The sequence below is a fragment of the Mastigoproctus giganteus genome, chromosome 11 (genome assembly GCF_048544385.1).
Source record: "Mastigoproctus giganteus isolate SK-2022 chromosome 11, ASM4854438v1, whole genome shotgun sequence".
In the NCBI taxonomy this organism is placed as follows: domain Eukaryota; kingdom Metazoa; phylum Arthropoda; class Arachnida; order Uropygi; family Thelyphonidae; genus Mastigoproctus; species Mastigoproctus giganteus.
The window spans coordinates 158,174,014-158,196,500 of NC_143585.1; the positions used below are offsets into that span (position 1 = coordinate 158,174,014).

Consider the following 22,487-nt stretch of genomic DNA (forward strand, 5'->3'; position numbering starts at 1 on the left):
GAATTGTTGTGTTCCTATGCTTATCTTTGATGACATTCTAATTTCCAGGCAAGATCTCTATTGGGGATTACCCTGACTGTTAGGGTGGAAACACACTGCTATCACTTCACGAGACTACACTTGTATACATGTCTAACGTCAAATGTGGGGGAGCTATATTTACCAACTCACTGTTGTCATTAGCTGTATTCACAAGTTAACATGTTGGGCTTCAAGGCCGAATGAGGAAAATGGAGGAAATGCTAATAGAAAATTAAATTAGAAGTGAATAATCTGTTTTGAGCTCACAAGTAAGAATATCAGAAAACAAATAACAACATCAAGGACGTTGCATCTGTGCCTATTCCGAAGCATCCTCCACTTCAACCAGCCACTCGGCATACTCACTGCAAATGTCCAGTCACAGGGACACTCAAAAATGGCCAAAGGAGGGAAATAGATCAACAGAATTACAATTAACAAATTGAGAGGATGAACAAGTCGATCATTTCAATTTGCACAACTGAACAATTTCTTACAAGTTCAATTTTTAGGGTTGAGAAGTAGTTTTTTGTTGTAATTAAATTTCATTAAAAATTTTTGTTTCATATTTTGACAGAATAAATCCTTATTCAAAATGAAACTTGCAGTATTTCAACTTTTCTTAAATATACAACTAATTTTTCCTTAGCACTGATTGAATTTTAAAATTGCATATTTTGCCCTTGAATGTCATCCTTAATTGGATTATATACGAAATTAAATTCTTCTTTATTCATCCGTAAGTACATCTTGAAATGATTTTTATCTTCTTCTAAGTCCTACAGTAAATGATGGAATTTGCCCTTTTCTGTTCTCTTCCAGTTGATGTCGTGTATCCCCGTTGCTTACTCTCATTTGTTTTCTCGGCTATAAGAAAAGCACATGCATTTTCTAAATCTTCTTCAAAACTGAAGAGGAGGATGAACTGTGGCAATTCATTTCGCTTCAGCTTTCCTCAAAGAGAATGACACATATACAACCTTACAGGTTGCCAGACGTACCCCATTTCGGAGTATAATACCCCTTTTTGGAATTATAATGAATTTCCAAGATACTCCTTTTTTAAAATTTGAAATGGGGATTTTGAAAAAAGCAGAAATCATAAAACACCCTGTTGAGATTATTATTTCGGAAGAAAAAATTAACTGACGCTCAAGTTGTTGTTGAAATGCACCCTTAAAGACTCAAAGAACAACATTCTATCCTATTTACAAAGAGGGTTACAGAATATATATATATATATATATATATATATATATATTATGCTTACTTTGTAACCTTTTACATTCTACCTGACTTCTTTTTTATTTCATTGTAATGGTTTAAGGCTCAGGCAACAAACTTTTTTTTTTAATTTAAAATTCCCAATATCAATATCGATTTGCTGTATGAAGAATGTGTTCTGTTGAAATCAATCCATAGAAATATTGAGACAAAAGACCTCAAAAATACCACAGATATTTGGATTAAAATTTTAAATGCATACGAAGTACGTAATAAAGAAAAAAATAATAATTTTGTTTTTGCTTTACCTCACTCAAATGCAATGAGTGAGTGAGTATTTAGCTCAATATTTAATGCATGGAAAAGTGCCCACTTGCACCACAACAGATGGAAATTTGTTCCAACAATTAGCATTAATAGAGGCATATGATTCAAGAAAGCAAGCTTTTGCAGCATCAGCCAAAAAAAAAAAAAAAAACCGTTCCCATTTCACCCCTCTGTTCATTCCAAATATCTGTTCAGCTCAGCCTTAAATTTATTTAGGCTATCAACTTCCACAACAAAGGATGGACGATTGTTCCACCACCCAACTACCCACAAACTAAAGGCAATCTGCAAATTCTTAATGCATGAAGAATCACTACTGGTAATCAGATCAAGAGTATTACTCCCCCTAGTTGCCTCCTGAACGTGCTGATGTAGAAAACAATCATCCAATAAATCCACAAAAGCCTTGCTTAGTATGTGAGTGACCAACCCACAAATTCCAGTCAATATCTGGGAAATTAAAATCCCCCATTATAAGACTCTCTGATTTACTGGGCCACGCTATTCCCCTGTACAGTTTCTTAATTGACCACTCACTGGCCGAAGGCAAACTTTTACATATCTATTCTACAACCACCTTTTTCAGTTTGGATTTATGCTCATTTGTACATCTAGGTCTGAGCAAAAAGGAAGAATGCTATCAGCATTCTACCTTTTTGAACGGATTGGGCAACCTCAATCCATTCAAAGCCTTAAACAACATCTCAGTCATATCACCTCACCAGTGCCTAGTCTCCAGTTGCTGCAATTTGCAGAAATTAGGCCTTTCTTGATAAGATTAGCAAGAAAGGCTTCATTTCTGCAAATTGATTATCATTTTGTTTCCTGCACTAATCTCATTGTCCTTCTATTTTCCAGCACATCTACTTCTTTCCTTAAAGGATCACCTTTTAATTTTATTTAATAGAATTTTTCTTGACAAAGAATTTTTGGTTTCCCAGTGCAGGCAATTGTACTTGCCAACCCAAAGCCGAGAAAATTTCCTCAAAATCCAAGTAACTATTGTTCCCTCACTCTGACAAGCTGCTTGTGCAAGGCAAGAAGGAAAGAAGGTTAATATTTTCCTTATGTGGTATTTGGAAACTAATGGTCTGCATTCCAGGACACATTGCAGCTTTTGAAGAAGAAAAAATCCACTTTGGATCATTTAATCAAATTGGAAAACTTTCATTTCATTTTATTTGTGTTGCTTTTGCTAAGTCTGAGCATCCGTTAGCAGTTTTCTTTGATATTGAAAAAACTTACAACACAGCCTGGCGATTTGACATGTTGCAAGACCTCTATAACTTTGGTCTCAGAGGTAACCTTCCTCTCTTTAATAAAAACTTTCTTTTAAATTGCCTAATTTAAGTTCATTTAGGATCAAGTTTCACAGGGATCCATTCTAAGTGTCATGCTTTTTTGGAATTAAATTAAACTGTCACAGAACAACTTCCACCAACAGTGCACAATGTCCTCTACATTGATGATTTTATGATATTTGATATTTTGACATTCATGCAATATGAGGGTCATTTCATGTTTTTGTCATAGAAGCATTGATGTACACTTTTGTCACAAACAGTCTTTATGACCCAGAATTAAGGCTTTGACAAAGCAAAATCCCAATGGTAGCAGAAGCTAAATACTTAAGACTAATTTTGACAAGAAGCTAACATTTCTGCAACACATTCTTCAGCTTTGGACGAGGTATGTCAAAGGGCTCACATCCTTCGTGCCCTTTTGTCAAGTTAGTAGGGTTCAGATCTCTGTACCCTTCATCGTCTCTATTCAACTCTTATCTGAAGGAGTTTATTTATGCATGGGTAATGCACACCCATCATTTGTACTATCAAGGTAGTTTTAATGCATCTTTTTAATTATATCTCATATTGTGAATACTTTCACAACAAGTTGCCATGGTATTGTACTACTTCAAATAAGTAATGCTTCACATATGGAGAACACTAATTTACTTATTCTCAGTGGATATCATACCACCATCCAGATCACACCATTTTGAAGCTTTTTGGTTTCTCATCAGTGGGTAGGCAGGTACCCTGTTGTTGCAATAGTGACAACCCAGTTATGAAGTATAACTCCACAATATGAGAGATGCCTCATGGTTTGTGTGATGTAATCTTAAAGATATTTCTTGACTAAATGCCTAAGAGTATGAAGGAGTTTACTTATGCATGGGTAATGCACACACATCATTTCTTGCAAACATCATACCCCTAGCATTTTGCCAAGAAATATATTTAGATTAAGCACACACACCATCAGGCATCTCTCATATTAGCATTAGTTAAGGCATATGATGCAAGAAAGCAAGCTTATACAGCATCAGCCAAAAAAAAAAAAAAAAACCCTGCACCCTGCCCATTTCACCCATCCAGTCACTCCAAATGTTTGTCTAGTTCAGCCTTAAATTTATTTAAGCTATCAACTTCTACAACAACAGATGGAAGTCTGTTCCAACAATCAGCTACACACTGGCTGAAGGCAAATTTCTGCGTATCTATTCTACAACTAACTTTCCTTATTTGAATCTATGCCCCCCCTCAGGTTCCTAAACTGAGCAAGTGGAAGAATCCCATCAGTGTTGAGCCGGCTCAAACCATTTAAAGCCTTATACACCTCAATCAGACCACCTCACAGGTGCCTAGTCTCCAGATGCTGCAACTTGCAGAACTTAAGCCTCTCTTGGTAAGAGCACTCCTTTGTTCCTCTCACCAGTCTTCTTCTTGCCCTTTTCTGTACTCGTCTAGCAACTTTTCATCCTTCTTGAAATGAGGCCTCCAGACCTGTATGCAGTACTTGAGGTGTGGCCTGACCATTGCCTGACAAGGGGATAATCACTTCTTGGTCTCTACTAGCAAAATTGACAAGACGCCATGACGCTACTCTAGCAGCCCGTCTGCACTGTTCAGAGAACACCATATCTGGGTGCCAATTGCCCACATGTCTTTTTCATTCTCCACTTCCCTGAGTGTAGTACCACATAGTTGGTATGTTTTCTCTTGAGTTACTGCTACCCATATGCAGTACTTTGCATTTGTCAACGTTGAAATTCAGTTGCCACTTTTCTGTACATCTGCTTAACTTTTATAGATCCTGTAACAGTGGCATACTGTCTTTATTGTCATTAACAATCCTGCCAACCTTTGTATCATTTGCAAACTTGGACATTAAGCCTGATATACCTTCATCGATAAATACACAAAACAACAACGGCCCAGAACCGAACCTTGGGGGGGAACTCCACTAATAACATTAGTCCACTTTAGAGATTTGCATGGGCCTACATTTTTTATTTATACAGGCAACTCTAGGTTTATGAATGTTCGATTTATGAACGTATTCACTATAATGAATGTCACAACTCATCAAAATTTCTTAAAGTTGCCAATAAATAAGAGTTCCTTATAAAACGAAATGCCAAATGTGAACATAATTGTAAGATTTAAATAAATAAACTTTAAAAAATGTATACAATAATTATTAGAATACACTGCCGATCAGGCTAGCCAGATAGGTAAAGTGCCTGCCTGGCAACCCAAAGGTCGCGGATTGGATATCCCGGCGACGATACACGAAGGAAGCAAGAAAATCTTATTTATTTCATACGAAATAAATAAATTAGAATACACTGTTCAACAAAAAAATTCTTAAAATAGGCAAACTTTACTAATTTTGGGTTGAGAAAAACGAATATGACTTCAGAAATTTTTTATTAGCTCCAGTTTTTGAGATACAGTACTTTCGCTGTTGTCTAAGAATATAGTAATTTCAGTAGTAGTCGGAGTGAAAAGTAATATGAAAACAATCTCATATTTACATTTCCTTGATACAACATAAATCACAGTTGTTTTCAATTAAAATGTAAAAAAAACAAGAACACAAGAAAACTGCACAGGAACTGAAAGTACTTTCTCAAAATGTGGCCTATTCACTACAGCGCCCTCGTTTCGCTTGTCACTTGTATTCCACTTCCGGGGCATCTCTTGTTACTGTCTTTGATACAGTAGTCAGCAAGCATAGAAGCGTGCCACCTACCCTGATATCTTCTTTTCATTGCTGAAATGTCTTGGTGGAACTGCTCACCATGCTCATCACTCACTGCACCACAGTTTTCAGGGAAGAAGTCCAGATGAAAGTCGAGAAAGTGGATTTTTAGTGACATGTCGCAGCCTAATTGATGATACTTTTTCTAGAAGGTTGTTCACAGTCTTAACATAATTTCCAGCTGTTTGGTTTCCCAGGAAGTCATGCACAACACTTTTAAAGGCTCCCCATGCTGCGTTCTCATTACCTTGGAGGACTTGCTCAAAGTTTTCATCCTTTAAAAGTTCACGAATTTGCAGACCAAGAAAGATTCCTTCCTTAACCCTAGCATCACTCAACAGTGGAAATTGTCCTTCAGGTACTTGAAAGCTTCTCCATCCTGGTTCATCCCCTTAACAAAGTTCTTCACGAGTCCCAGTTTGATGTGTAAAGGGGCAGAAGAATTTTGATCAACCAGAGGATTGGGCTGGACACTTTTTTCCCCCCCGGGTCGCAGATTTTCCCTTAGAGGCCAGAATTTTCTTTTGTAGTGTGAGGACCTAGCCCAACTGTCCCACTCACACAGGAAACAGCAGTACTTCATGTATCCCAACTGCATGCTCAGCAGTATTGCAATCATCTTCAAGTCTCCACAGACCTGCCATTGGTGGTCTTTGTACTTCATTGCTTCCAGAATAACTGCATATTCTCATATGTCTCTTTCATGTGGACTTCATGGCCTAGAGGAATTGAAGGAAGAGCATTGCTATTGTGGAGCAAAACAGCTTTTAGCTTTGATGAGTCGGTGAATAGCCTCCAGTCATGTGGGTTGTGCTCCACATTCAAAGCTGTCATCAAACCATTGACATCACAGCAGGAAACAAGGTTGTTTTCACTTTTAAAATATGGAGTGAAAGCATTCTGCCTGCTCTTATACATGGACACCTTGACATTTGGTTGCAGAAGATTTCACTGTTGAAGCATCGATCCCAGAAGCTCTGCTTTATCTTTCGATAGATCTAGGTCTCGAATTAGATAACTTAGTTCACCTTGAGTGATTCTGTGTGACTCACTCAGCAACTCAGGTTCTGGCACAAAATCAGGATTCTGTGATGTTGAAGGCCCAGGCTGACCATTATTCCTCACACTTTCCCCATCTTCATCAGACTCCAAAGTGTACTCTTCTGGAGGGTGAGGTATAGTCGGATAGCTGGCAGGATGTTGGGGTATTCCACAGTCCACTTCTTTTTTTTTTTTTGACATGACATGCTGAAGAGGAAGCACCATGCAAGAAATAACAGCTATTTACATGATTTGAAGGCTCTCTCCAAATCATTGGGATGGCTAAAGGCATTGAATGTCCTTTGTTATTCAACCATCCATGGAGATTTACAGCACATGTTGCAGCAAATATGAGGTGCCCAGGGTTTGTCTTCATCCCTACCTTACAGCCTAAAATGATGGTAGTAGGCTGTCTTCACAAGTGTTCAATTGGTGTTTCTGAGTGGAAAGTGTCATAACACTGTTAACACATTTACGTAGCATCCTGGCTTTTTACGTAATATTTGTCCCTAAACCTGAAAAAAAAATAAAAGAAATGAACATCATTCATAACACCACTTGCAAGATAAATTGATACAAAGAAATACAAAAAAAATAACACAAACAAAAAAACAAATACAAAAAAAAAAAAACCCATGGCGTATCGGTTCCTGTTTCAGTGTTACTAACCTATTTATTTTCTGGACTCCAAAATTCCCTAGTATTCACCAATATTCCCCATAAATCATAAGAGGGGCTATATTGTGGAACTGAGAGCTAACTAAGAGTTTTAAGTGTTATATTTGTTTTTCTCATGCTTGAAGTTAAGAAGAATCGACTGTTTTCAAGCCAGAAACATTTTTGATGTTGACCAGTGATATTATTATATGATAATTATACTGAACTGTTCTTTGCTAATAAAATGCATTTATAATGCATTGCAAACCATTGCTGGTGCCTGATGGGATGTGAAGGAAACAAACTTAACAAACTTGTGTGGAAAAACTTGTGTCCACAGTTTGCGAATAATTTAAGTGATTTTGAGGAGCCAGTAGAACCTGTGACTGAAGAAATTGTTGAACTGGGCAATAAAATGGACTTTGACCTTGGTGTGAAGGATGTGAGAGAGCTTTTGGACTTGCATTTTGAGGAATTAACAACCAATGAAATAATTGAAATAGAAACAAATCAAAATTCTGAAGTAACAGAAGAACCTGATATTCCACAGCTTCCCAGAACATTTACAGGCTGAAAATGGCTGCAGCTTTTAAATCAATTTCTGAGGGGTTGGCAATCTTTGATGAAGAAGACGACACAAATATGGAAAGAATTGCAAAAGTGAAAAGAGGCATTTATGACTCTCTAGCATTCTACAGTGAGATTTTCAAAGAAATAAAGAAACTAACTGTGCAATCTATAAAAACATATTTTAAAAAAGTGGAAAACCTAGCTGCTTCTTCATTCTTTCATCTATTTCGCCTGCCGAGTATTGAGTAAAAGTTGAATACATATGTATGTACACTACATATAATTATGTTAGTACTCATTTTCTTTATTTATATTTTGTAACTCTCTTTGTTTTTAATTAAAATTAACAAGTATGATATCTTGTTTTTTTATTCTTTTCTTATTTTATTTTATGTAATGTATCGTATATGATAAACCATAATGCATACATACATTATAATAAAATGTATTGTATAGATATTCAATGTTTAGTACTTGGTTTTTATGCTTTAAAATGGCTGCTAACATATGCAATACGTATTGATAAAGGCTCAGGAATGCAAGATATACATAATGAACAACATCTTGGAACGGAACTCGCTCGTAAACCAAGGGTTGCCCATACCTGACCCGAAGTCTAGACAACCCGACCCGAGCCTAGATGGCCCAGCCTGGCTCCCAGTGCGACCCAAACCCGAATTTGTTGTTTCAAATTCATCCCCCCCCCAAACCGATTTTTATCCCATTCAGATTGAAACTTTTTATATAAATAAAATTGCTAGCATTACTTTGAAGTTACATAATAATAATAAAAAAAATAAACTTTCAGATTCAAAATTCAATATTAATAATTATCCAAAATAATTGTCAATATTATTTACATAAAAAAGAAAATGTAATAAATTTTCGATTTACCATATTTAATATAATTCCAAAACGAATATCGATAAACACCTCTACTTAAATTAAAAAATTAGATCTGACTGTCACTTCCGCCACTGGCAATTCTAACTGTATGAATGATGGGTAAGCATTTCCAACCCTTTCTAATCCTTACCTGTATTTCTAAATTATTAGTCAGTATTGAATATAGTAAAGAAGTGGTTAGAAAGTGTTAAAAGTGAATGTTGTTAGAATTGAAAGTAGGTCAATGCAAAATCTCAGATGTAGTAGAACTAGGGATTAACGCTATCACACTTAATAAATACTGTATACTACTGTACACATACAACTAAAAAGGAATCCATTGCCGGGGGACATAATGATTTATATCACACGCTTGATGTAATGTAAAGTGCAACTTAATGATTTTGCTTAGCAAGATGCACGACCGGGTCATTTCCACGAAAGAGTACATATTTCAGTGAATTTTGGAGACATTGGCAAAGTGCACCTTATTGGTCAATTAAAATTGTCGACAACTAATAGACATTTTTTTTTTCTAAAAATCCTTTAAGAATTTAAATATATAAAAACATATTTTATATATAAAAACATATTTTAAAACAATATATGTCGGAAATAGCTTGAAAAAGTCTGAAATGTTTGGAAATAACAGTTCATTACGATTATTAATACCCGAACCGAGCCCAAACATCGTTTGTGTTACCCGGCCAGGCCCAGGCCTGTGGAGACCTCAAGTCCACGTAGAGCAGTGTCCATTTATTGCCACTCTCTGCCGTATCCCACTCATCCATCCCTTTATCCATTGCAGCATCTTGCCCTTAATGCCATACCACTCCAATTTGTACAACAATCTTCCATGCGCAACAGTATCAAAAGCTTTCCTGAAATCCAAGTATATGATATCAAATTGGTCAGACAAGACTTCTCCTTAACAAATGCATGCTGTGTCTGAATTATTACTGCAGTCTTGTCTAGGTGATCCTCACTTCTTTAACCAGTGACTCCATTATTTTCTCCAAAAAACAGAAGTTAAACTAACAAGTCTATAATTATTTGTCTCCCTTTGAATCCCTTTTGTGAGTTCGGGATACATTTGCACATCTCCAGTCCATAGGGACCTCCCCTGAATCTAAGGAAGCTCATAATTACGGCTAAGCGTTTGCTTACTTCCCTCGGTTCATCCTTCAATATAACTGGATAGATTCCATCCACCCTAGGTGTCTTTTTTATGTTTAACTTCAACAATTTCTCATCCACTTTGCTCATTGTTATTACAGAATCATTTAGCTCCCTTTTAGAGTTTAGTAAACTTCTGTCCTCCTCTTCCTTACAGAATTCCTCATGTGTGAATGTAGATGCAAAAAACCTATTCAGTTTGTCAGTTATCTGCTCAGGATCATCGAACCACCAACATCGTGGACCAATCTGATTCATCCCCTTCCTTCTAGAGTTTGCATACGTAAAGAAGTCTTTGTTGTTTTTCTTTGCATCCTTTGCCAAGGATTTGTCGTAATCATACCTTCGCTTGCCTAAACTTCTTTGTGACTTGCTTACAGACTAGCTTATATCTGCCATAGGCTTCTGTGTCACCTGATAATTTCTATGCATCCCATTCATTTTTCTTTTCTGCCATGAGCCTCATTAATTCAACTGACATCCATTTAGGCCTGAACAGTATTTCTTAGTTGGTATGTAAAGCCTAGTAGTCTCCAAGATTAAGTCCCTGAAGTCCCATTTAGAATTCACTGTTGCTAACATCATCAGTTGACTCCACTGTATAGAATCTAAAAACTGTCTGAGACCACTGTAGTCATCTTTACGAAAACAAAAACCCTTCCCTTCCCCTTTACCCTTGATGATAGTTGTATCTTTAAGTAAATACCACATCAGTACACTGTAATCACTGTCACCCAGTGGTTCCTATATCTGCAAATTCTTAATGCATGAATAATCACTGTTGATAATCAGATGAAGAGTATTACTCCCTCTATTGCCCTGTGAACATGTTGCCATACAAAACAATCCTCCAATAAATCCACAAAATTCTTTCTAAAGTGCGAGAGACCAACCGACAAGTTCCGGTCAATATCTGGAAAGTTAAAATCCCCCATTAGAAGACATTCTGATTTACTGGCCCACTCTATTTCTCAGCATAGTTGTTCGTTGTACTCATCATAGTCATTAGGCGTATAACACAAACCTCTCATTTTCCCTTTCCCATTGTTTATGTTACACCAAACTGACTCAACATTGCACTGTCTATCCATGTCAACTGGATGCACTTCCTTAAATTTTTGTGTTTCTTAACTAACAGCATATCCTCTCCTCCCTTCCTACCCTGTCTATCCTTTTATGTACACATTGTACTCCCAAAATTCTAATTCTGCACTGCTTATATCTGTGTGACACCATGTCTGTGGTATCCCAACAATATCTGCCTTTGATGTCTTGATCAGCACTTCAAATTCATCAGATTTATTTACTGTACTTCTAAGCATTGGTGTACATGCAAGCCATGTGTTTACTTGTTCCATGATGACTCTGAGCATCTCTTGAAGTCCCCAGCAACTTTCTCCCTAGGCTGCTGCTCATTCCATAGAAGCAGTGCAATAATCACTTTTGCTTCTGCCTGCAGCTACTATTAATCTTTTAGTATGTGAGTCTCCTGAAGCTAGCAGTTTTCCGACCTACCTAACACTGCCTCGATAGCATCAGCAAATATTCTTGCATCCTTTCTATTTAAGTGTATCCCACCCCTGTAGAAGCAGTCTCTCCTGTTAGCAAGCACAGACCATCCTGAAAAAATTCTAACTTACGAGCCTTGCACAATCCCTTCAGGGCCGAATTGATTGACAAGGCTCTCATCATATACTCTCTCCTGTTATGTTTGGGCAAAATTGTAGACACTTTCAAATTTAACTCTAACTTGCAACTTTTTTTCAACGTTGACTTGTACTTGTTAAGTAAATCTACAGACCTCTTACTCTTAAGGTCATTAGTGCCAATATGTACAACAATATCACCTTTTGTGGCCTTAAAAGATGATATCTGCTCTATAACATCAGCAACTTTTGCCCCTGGCAGACATACCCTGGTCCTGTTCCACCTATCCGTTTTGCATAATATATTCCCCATTTCCTTGACAATAGAGTCACCGACAATAACTGGCTCCTGTGGGACCAGCGCATTCTGCTTTGGACATTGTTGCTATGTTGCCTTATGCATAGGAGTGAGCTCTGGCACTGAGTCGGGCAGCTGAGAACTTGATGGGCCCCTCATATTAACTTCTTTGAGGGCATCTTCCCTACACCTCAAACATCTCATAGATGTCCATCAAAATGCTGAGTTGGCATCTATTAATATAAATTAATAATGGCATCCATTAATTTCTTCACCTAGCACACATAAAGACATCCTCCTTGGCTAGATCATGTCTTGTTCTAGAAAGTCCGCAAACATTTCATATTTCGCACATTTTTTTAGACTATGATGCACTGGAGAATCGCCCCTTCAGTTCTCCACCGAGCCACATTTCCTCTAATCTGTGCAGGTTGCTTTGCTGCTCTAGTCTGGGTCATGATTCCGATTAAGTACAATTTAATATACAATGAAATTTAATAAGAGGTTAATAAATTTTACTGATTAATTGATAATACTATACTAAGCTAACAGATTTCTACTACAGTGCTACGTATTTTGTTATCTAGTTTTACGCTAAAACTTAACGTTATGAAGTTCGGGATATACATTATGCTATTCTATATCGTATAACAATGGCAGCAAGTTACGAATGGTAAAATGTACAGATGCTAAGTATTAACTTTCAAAATCGCTATCTAAATTTAAAATAAACCAAGGAGCTTGACTAGGACTATAAAGCCACTTATAGAAATTAATTTAATATAACAATTAAGTCAATGAAATGGCTAAATATAAATAAAAACATGGTGTTCTCCGGAGTTGCAAAATCTTGTCCAACACGTGGATAACCTTGTACCCAACTCCTAAATATTTAGTATTGCCTTTAATCTGACTTGGCACAATGTGGCCTCAACTGCCAATGCATCATTAAACACCAAATCAGACAAACAAACAAATCATTTCCTTAAATGACCCACATGTCATGTAGCAGCCTGTCTGCAGTGCTCATGGGGAACTGTGCAGTCAGAACTTCATATCCTACTGCACAATTACCCCCAAGGTCTTTTTCATTTCCACTTCCCTGAGTATAGTACCACAAAGTTTGTACATTAATCTGGGATTACTGCTACCTGTATGCGATACCTTGCATTTGCCATTTTTAAACTTGAACTACAATTTCTCAACCCACTGCCTAATTTTTCTAGATGGGTTGAGAAATTGCAGTTTGAAGTTTAACATTAATAATTTAATTTTAAACTTAAACTTCACCATTAATAAATACAGTAAACCTTCACTAATCTGGTTACATTTAATCCGGATGTTGGATAATCAGATTAAAATGCAAAATATTCTGTTCTCAGTTGAGTACTGTACAGTCAGTCCTCGTATAGCATGATAGTTGTGTTCCTAGAAACCCTCGTGCAATGCAAAATCGTGCAATATAAACAACAGGCCCTATGGCAAAAATAGGGTTAGGTGCTGACCACCCAAGTTTGAACACACATTTGTAACCAAAACATTACCAAACACAATAAATAATCATAATAAAATACGTAAGTATTTTATTATGACTATTGCGTAATAAAATATTGCTAATGCTTTTGTTTCTATCGTAAGCAAACTTGTTTTTTGTTTGATTTTCTATCCAAACAGATGACAGCGTTTCATCTCTTCCAATTATTTGTATCTTAATCTAATGGATTTTAATTACACTTTGAGTTGTTCCTATGAAAGTTGTTTCTATTTTCTCTGCATTCTTTGTAATTCTCGGCATTGACTCATTTAGGTCTGTAGCACATGCAATATCACGTGGTCTTTCATTTCACTCAAAGCATTTCATAATTTCATATTTTTTCTCTATTGACAGAGGCGGACTGGCCATAAGCCTTACCGGGGAAACCCCGGTGTGCCGGAGGCCGGTGTGATTTTGGCCATAAACCATAGTATGAGACCACTATAAATTTTCCCGGGTAAGAATTTTTGACCCAGTCCGCCTCTGTTTATCGATATTGCTTTTCGTTTTCTCTCTGAATCTGCAGTGTCTTCACCAGGATGCTTCCTTTTCACACCTTTTAAGTATTTTACTCATTTTTAGGGAATAAAGCACAATTACAAAACGAGGAGGCACGCTTGATACACATAAACAAAGCTGCGCGTGTGTAGCAACCAAATAAACAACACCGTAAAGGCAGAGATACCTATTAATACCTCACATTTTACTAAAGCACATTTCTAGGGGTTACTACCATAAAACAATAAAAACAATTTCCAGTTGTGTTTCTGCTAGTGGAATCTGTTATAAACTTACTGTTATAAACTGGTAGTAAACGCGATCTAATTGCATTTGCGATAATACTGATAGCTGGAATTGTGTTGGTTTTTATGTTATTATGGTGAAACGTGTTTCCCATTCACTGATATGAAAAACATAAATACATTTTCCGAATCTTCTCTTCATTCCTATCGTGTTGCGTTCAGTTGGGAGTGATTCCGCATTCGACTGCCAGTTCTTGTAAACACAAAGGCGAATCGTGCATAAGCGAATTCGGTTCGTGTTATATAAGATATCGTTCCCCTATTTATAAATCGTGTATGATCGAATTCTTGTAGTGTAAACACGTGTTATACGAGGACTGACTGTACTCTGAAAGACACGCAGGATTTAGGTAGACAGGTGAGTCACTCTGACTGCGCAGAGAGAGAGATGGAACATACAGCACATTGAGTTGTGTAGTTCAGTATTCTTTTTGACCCTAGTTGCTTATGGTGTTGGTTTTTATGTTATTATGGTGAAACGTGTTTCCCATTCACTGATATGAAAAACATAAATACATTTTCCGAATCTTCTCTTCATTCCTATCGTGTTGCGTTCAGTTGGGAGTGATTCCGCATTCGACTGCCAGTTCTTGTAAACACAAAGGCGAATCGTGCATAAGCGAATTCGGTTCGTGTTATATAAGATATCGTTCCCCTATTTATAAATCGTGTATGATCGAATTCTTGTAGTGTAAACACGTGTTATACGAGGACTGACTGTACTCTGAAAGACACGCAGGATTTAGGTAGACAGGTGAGTCACTCTGACTGCGCAGAGAGAGAGATGGAACATACAGCACATTGAGTTGTGTAGTTCAGTATTCTTTTTGACCCTAGTTGCTTATATTGCTTCATTTGCATCTTTCTTTATATGTATATATGCATACAAGTTAATATATTTTATATATTATGGGTTTATATAATTGTTGGCTAAACCACAACACCGTTGCATTGTCAGGGTTTTCATGTGTATACTGTCTCATTGTTTTTCTGATCGTCATACCTTTAACACTATCAGATGTTCCCAAAAAAATGTAATAGCTTCCCTTTAATTTTTATGATGTTGCATGTGATTTGGTCACCAATGTTATAATGGTTCATTAAAGATTTAACTGATGCACTATTTTCAAGTTTTTGTTCGATTGACAGCAGAACTATTTTGCAGTTACCCATCATTTTTGTGATTTCTAAACAAAAAAATATTTTTTTTAAAAAAAGTGACACTCCTGACATAAATAACAAAACAAAATTTGTCTTTTTTGCAGCGCGACAGAACATAGCAATCCATGCAACGCACTAAAACAAACTAAACATTTGTTCTCTTTCCATTGTTTTTTTGAGCGGTGGGTGTGAAGACAGCAGGGGTTGCGGGATAATAGGGTACATTCATCTCCTATTCAAAACTTATAACGCTTCTTCTTGTCACTTATTTTTGACTTGCAGAACATCTGTTGTATTGAATTGACCCAATTAATCCAATCCTGGTCCTGGTAAATCAACAATCTGCTGTACAACTTCTGAGTTGATGGATAAATGTATTGTCTTTTTATATTTTTTAAATAAAGACTCTGCAGTGATATTTTTAGTTATTTTTATCAGCATTATCTATATCATTAAATTTTCTAGTTACTTGTGTTCTAAGTTTTTTATCTTTTAGGGCTATCTTTTGCTTCACTAATCCGGATTAACGAGGGCTTACTGTATCAAAAAAAAAAAAAAAAAAAAAAATGGGCCCAGCACTGAACCCTGTGGGACTCCAATGATAACATCAGTTCATAAAGAGCAGTGCCTGTTGATAATCACTTTGTGTCGTCTCCCATTCAGCCATCCTTTTATCCAGAGCAGTAACTTGCCCTTAATACCACTGCTCCACTTTGTACAACAGTCTCTTATGTGTAACACTATCAAAAGCTTTTCTGAAATCCAATTACATAATATCAAAATTAATTTTTGCATCTAGTTTCTTTGTTACTGCATCATAGTATTCAGTCATATTGGTCAGACAACATAGCCCCTTAACAAATCCATGCTGTAACTGCATTTATGGCTAGATGTCCCGTTACTTCTTTAACCTTGTGAATAGGAGATACATTCTCACATCTCCAGTCCATAGGGACCTTCCTTCTGCTGTTTACCTAAGCAAAAAAGCTTTGCTGCTTTCCTTTACATTTTTTTATAAGAGACTTCTTGTAATCTGCCTTGGTTTGGTTACCTCCTTTGTGACTTGAACACACTAGTTTAAATCTACAGAGGCTTCAAATCAGATATGATAATGGGCTCTAGTATTTCCAGAAAATACTAGCCTATTATCCTAGAAATAGTCTTCAATTATTCTACAACAGAATTGAGTCAACATGCAAAGTCACATAATCATAACCCTGAAATAGATTCAAATAGATTCAGCAATAATCTTAATGAAATTAAATCCAAATCATAACCTTTGGCTATTGAAAAGCTTTGGCTATTGAATAGTTCCATCACAACTTGCAAAATGCGATTCTCAATATGAAATTAGCAGCCAACTTTTCATTAATATGGCATCTAACACATTAAATTTCCAACACATACTTTTAGCTCTGCATCCTAGGAGTTAATTTTCATCAATAAAAACACACAACTTTCTTTTCTTGAAATAATCAACTGATGGCATTTTACAAAAGTCTCCTGTTAAGGCTCTTTGTTTACTCAGTTCACATTACGGTTTTAATTATGTATGTATGACAACCTAAGTAAAGAGAAGTGCACTCTATTTCTTGGGGCGTTTTTAATTTAACTTTCACTTTTAAATTTCATATCTTCCAACCAGACGGATTAAGAGGTGAGTACCATAAAAAATATAAGCTCCTACTAAAACTTAATGAAGGAAATAATCAGTATGATAAGTCATTTCTGTAAATAATCACATTTTATGAATTGTTAAAATTCCACAAATCGTGAGAATCGTTAACTTTAAAATTATTTCAGACAATTTCTTATTGACATAGTTTTTTTTTTTTTTTTTTTTTTAGCTTTTGTTATATTCAATTTTAGTACAAAAATATTTCTGGAATTTTTATTAAGTGGGTTTTATAACTTTTGTTCTTCAGATACTCATTATCTTATTTGTAGGTGATCGGCCCCTCATAGTACAGTTTGCAGCTAATACTGCCAAGGACCTAGCAGATGCAGCAGAAGTAATATCTCCGTATGTTATTTTTTTATATGAATTAAAAAAAAACAACAAATACCAGCAATTCTTATCTGAAAGGCTATTTTACAATCTACACTGTGGTTTTTGTTAGTTCTTAAATGCTGAGTTGAGGTGTGTGTTTGTTTCAAGAAGTAAGCAAGCTTTTTTAACCATAAAATTGTGCATATTACGATAAAATTTAAACGACATAATGCCCTAATAGCTGCTTCTTGCAGTTTCTGAATAGTGACTTAATAATTCATGTTACCCTCCTGTCAAGAGAAGTATTCACTAACTAGTCAGACATTTGCTAGCTGTGTGGCACATGATGTTGATGTAGCAAGTTGAAACTTTACTTATTTTTAAACTTATTCTCACATTATAAATGGACTTGTGCATTGTTGAACTGCTAAATTAAGGCTAAATTAAACTAAATTAAGTGTGCTGATTTGGGATTTACTTAAAGATGCAGCTACCATCAAGGATAAAGGGAGAGGTTTTTGCTTTGTAAAGGTGACAGCAGTCTCAGATAGTTTTAAATTCTATACAGTGGGACCAACTGATGTTACCATCCACAAATTCTAAATGAGATGCATTCAAAGAATTAATCATAGAAGCTACTATGTTTTCATACCAATTAAGAAATACTCTTCAAGGTATAGGACTAAATGGATGTCAGATGAACTGATGAAACTCATGGCAGAGAAGAAAAGTGCTGGATTGCATATAAATTTTTGGGCGACACTGAAGCTTGTGGTAGATATGAACCAGTCTCTAATCAAGTCACAAAGGAAGTCAGGCAAGCAAAGGCAGTCTATGAGAAATCTTTGTCAAAAAATTTTATGAGAAATCTTTGGCCAGAAAGCTTGGGTTTGTTAAGGGGGAAATCCTTGTTTGACCAATTTGATTGGTTATTACGATGTGGTCACAAAAGAACTGGATTCAAAAAATAATTTTGATATCATATACTTGGATTTTGAGAAAGCTTTTGATACTGTTGCACACAAAAGACTGCTGTACAAATTGGAGCAGTGTGGTATTAAGGGAAAGTTGCTGCTGTGGATAAAGGGATGTTTGGGTGGGAGAAGACAGAGAGTGGTAATCAATGGACACTGTTCGGGGTTAAACATTGGCCCCATTGTTGTTTTCTATGTTTATCAACGATATTGATGAAATCATATCAGGCTTAATGTCCAAGCTTGCGGATGATACAAAGGTTGGTTAATGACAGTATGCTCCTGCAATAGGGTCTAGAAAAGTTATGGGCTGAGAAATAGTAATTGAAGTTTAACATTAATAAATGCAAAGTACTGCATATTGGTTGCAGTAACTCTAGAGTAATGTACCAAATGTGTGGTACTATATTCAGGGTAGTGGAAAATGAAAAAGACCTTGGGGTAGTTATGCAATCAGATATGAAGTTCTTTGAACAATGCAGACAGCTCATGTGATTTTGCCAATGATATACAGGAATTTTTCTAGCCAGCAGGGATAAGGAGGTGATTATCTGATTGTTATAAGGCAGTGGTTCCCAAACTACTGAGATGTAGGAACCCCTTCAAAAATCAAAAAAAGTTTGTGGATCTCTCTCTCTCTCTCTCTCTCTCTCTCTCTCTCTCTCTCTCTCTCTCTCTCTCTCTCTGTGTGTGTGTATGCTGTTTTCTGAAAAAAAAATTCAAAGTTTTATGTTTAAAACAACTCTACTTTATTCTTATTTTTACATAAATATATAGTAACTTTATTTATCATCAATTTGCTATACATAGAACAAATAATTTGAACAGTTCCAGAGGTCTATTTTGTGGACCCTCTGGAACTGGTCCACGGACCCCCATTTGGGAAATGTTGGGGTAAGGCAATGGTCATGCCACATCTTGAATACTGCATACAGGTCTAGTGGTCTCATTTTAGGAAGGATGTAGAGCTGCTGATTATGGAAAATTTCAGAATAATTTTATTGTAGAAATAGGTTTTCTTTTTTTTTTTGTAGAAAGTTAAAAGGGGCAGTGGGGGAAGTAAATTGTCCAATCTTAATAAGTTGCATAACTAACAGTGGTGTTCTTTTGTAGGAAAGATTTATTTTGAACAAAACTAACATACTCTGTTATCTATTAAATATGCAGTCATTTTCAGAATTTTGAAAAATAACATTGTGAACTCCTCAACGTTATGAAAATTAGGAAATAATGGTTAAAAATTCTGGAATTCATAGCTAAAAGCAAACACTTGCTTTTTCGGCTGAGCTGCAAATCAGAAAAAAATATGATTTTAAAAAAAGCTTATTCTGTGTACATAAACTAACCTCAACATAAGCAAAAACACAAAAATATGTAAAGTATGTTAGTTGTGTCATGGCACCAGTGGGTTCCCCTATCCCCACATTGTGTACGCTTTTTGCAAGTGACACAGAACAAAAAGTGTGTAGGAAGTGGTTTGGTGTGTAGTGTTATTGTTCTTTTGTTTCTCTGACCATTATTTAGCCATTGGGCTCCTATTGGGATGGATACCAATAGGAGTCCAACGGCTAAATATATACCAATACGAGCCCACACTTTGCCATGAGGAGGCAGGACTGGCCACCTAATTTCCGAGGATTTCAGTGGCAAGGCCTATATATATATATATATATATATATATATATATAAAAAAAGAGGGGGGGGGTTGAACACTAGAATTTGGAAAGGCCGAAAGAGATTTATGAGAAAGTGGTAGAATTTAGATGTTGATTAGAATTTGGCGGGCATTGTTAAGGGCATACTCGGTTGGTATAGTTAGAGCGGGGGGGGGGGAGACTAGAGACTGGGGTAAACAGGTAGAGGGACGGGGCCAATAGAGTAGGAATCCCCAAAGAGGTCAGTGGGGGATGAGCCCCACCAGGCAAAGTAGGGGGGGGAGATAGAGACCTGTCTCCTCCCTCCCCTGCCTGGGGATGGGGTTTTAAAGGGAACTGAGTTTGAATACCCAGTTCAGATCGCCAAATGGCATGTTGGCAGAAAAGCTGCAGTATGTCTTCTTCGGTGATGGTTGTCAGGTCCAAGCAGTGTCATATCCGGTAGGACGGTCAAACTGCCCATCCTGCTGTGGGGATGGGATATGTTAGCTGGCAGTGGGGAACCCACCAGGCGAATGGGAGGGAGACACATTTACTTCATTCATAATCTGTATTTTCACTCTACTTGCATTCTATTATTATACTTTTTTCTTATAATTTATAATAATTTTTTTTTCCTGTTTGGTTTTAAATAATATATATATATATATATATATATATATATATATATATTATTTATTTTTTTTCACTCACTCATTCATCTCTTGCTTTTTGCACTCTGCACTCTGGGCACCTCAACTTACTGTTATTCTTCAGTTGTGGTGCAGGCCTAGCCACAAGTTTTTTGCAGGCCAGGCAAACATTTACTAACAACACAGATTGTGTTAGTAAATGTTTGTTAGTATGTATAAAGTAATGAATGTTATTATTAACTTTGTATTCTTTCAGCCAATTACGTTTGTTCTTCCATCATTCACTCTCTTTCCCTTATGCTGGGTCACTCTTTCTTTCACCACAACTGACATTTATTCCCTTTTACCATAATTCCTAATTCACTCTTTCACTCAGTGCCCAGCCTATTCATTCTGTCTTTCATTCTACATTGCATCCCCCTGCTACCAGCTTACTGAGATTTTTCAGCTAATCTGCTTCCCTGGCTGCCTTGTACATTTGCCTCACCTACATGGTTACTTATTTGGTGTGGGCCCCAGGTTCCTACACATGGCAGGGTAGTCCTTGGGGGTACCCAGATCAATCTGGTTTTGCCATGTCAGGTTTTTGTCAGGGTGCAGAATACTGCTGTCCTGATGGTTTTTAAGTCATCGTCTGGGCATGGTGTGGGAGATGTGGGAAATTTTAACTATTGATTATTGTTTAATTGCTGGGGTCTGAATTGCCATTCTTTGGACAGTTCTGTGCAGTTTGAATACTTCTTGTGTGAAGGTTGTAAATGCTTTATAATTTTTCTCTTCTATAATGAACAGATGCTTTTCTCCCCTGGGAAGGGGGCCAATCTGTGCAATTAGCTGTGTTCTGGGTATGTCATAAATTTTACATTCATATAGAATGTGTGTCCAGTCTTCACTCTAGCCACAGGTGGGTCATCAATCAGCCCTAAGGAGGTTAGTTTTGCCTTTAGGGAGCTGTGATCTGTCAGTATGGATGTTGTAAAAAGTCCAGGGGGAATGGAATACCACTTAGGTGGCTTTGGGCTGCCATTGCCACCTGTGGCAGAAACCTTTTGGTAACTAGACCTCTGGTTTCTTGTCCCCACTTTGTTTGCCATAACTCGTGGAGCTTTGTGGCTATGGCTATTATTTCTGAAGGTGTTGGCTGTATCAAGGGCTATCCCCAGACATTCTGTGGGTATGCCCTTTTTAAGTGTATAATACAAAGGGTACTAGGAAAGTTTTGCAATATGACGCAACAATGAATCACAGGAAGCTGCTTGTTGCTGCATGTTGAGACATGTTCATACGTGCATAGTAGCCGCCGCGCCAAGTCGATGGGCTCAGTTATTCATTAGTAGTGAGAGTGTAGAGTGCTTGCGATGGCATCGTGGTCACGAAATTAGATAAGGACAGTTTTGCGGTATAATTTTGTGCGTGGTTTAACCATAGACCAGTGCTTAGAAGAAATGACTCTTGCACTAGATGATGATTGTCCACATCGTACAACGATATTCAGGTGGTATAGAGAATTCCAAGGGGGAAATTTCACTCTGGAGGATTCTGAGAGGCCGGGAAGGCCACGAATGTCAGTTACGGAGGAAAACGTTACTGCTGTGAAGAAAATGCTTGACGAAAACAGGCGAGTGACCTACCAACAGATAGAGGATACTTTGGGCCTAAATGCACCAGCAATTCGTTCGATTCTGCAAGATCATTTGCACGTGAAGAAACTTTGTTCTCTCTGGGTGCCGCATCAACTGACTGAAGAGCAGATGACACGACGTGTGACTTGGTGCCGGGAGATGTTAAAAAAGTTTGATAAGGGACAATCTCGGTATGTGAACAACATCGTGACAGGTGACGAGAC

The 22,487-nt window shown here is 36.9% G+C and overlaps 1 protein-coding gene across 1 annotated transcript in view; it reads left to right on the forward strand.

Annotated features, from left to right (window-relative positions):
- LOC150078532 (tRNA-dihydrouridine(20a/20b) synthase [NAD(P)+]-like) overlaps positions 1–22,487 on the forward strand; it is a 199,809-nt gene that overhangs the window by 47,444 nt on the left and 129,878 nt on the right. Inside the window, exon 3 of the mRNA XM_090384600.1 lies at positions 17,338–17,413. Within this exon, the coding sequence (XP_090240726.1) occupies positions 17,338–17,413 (76 nt within the window). The remainder of the gene's footprint in view (positions 1–17,337; positions 17,414–22,487) is intronic.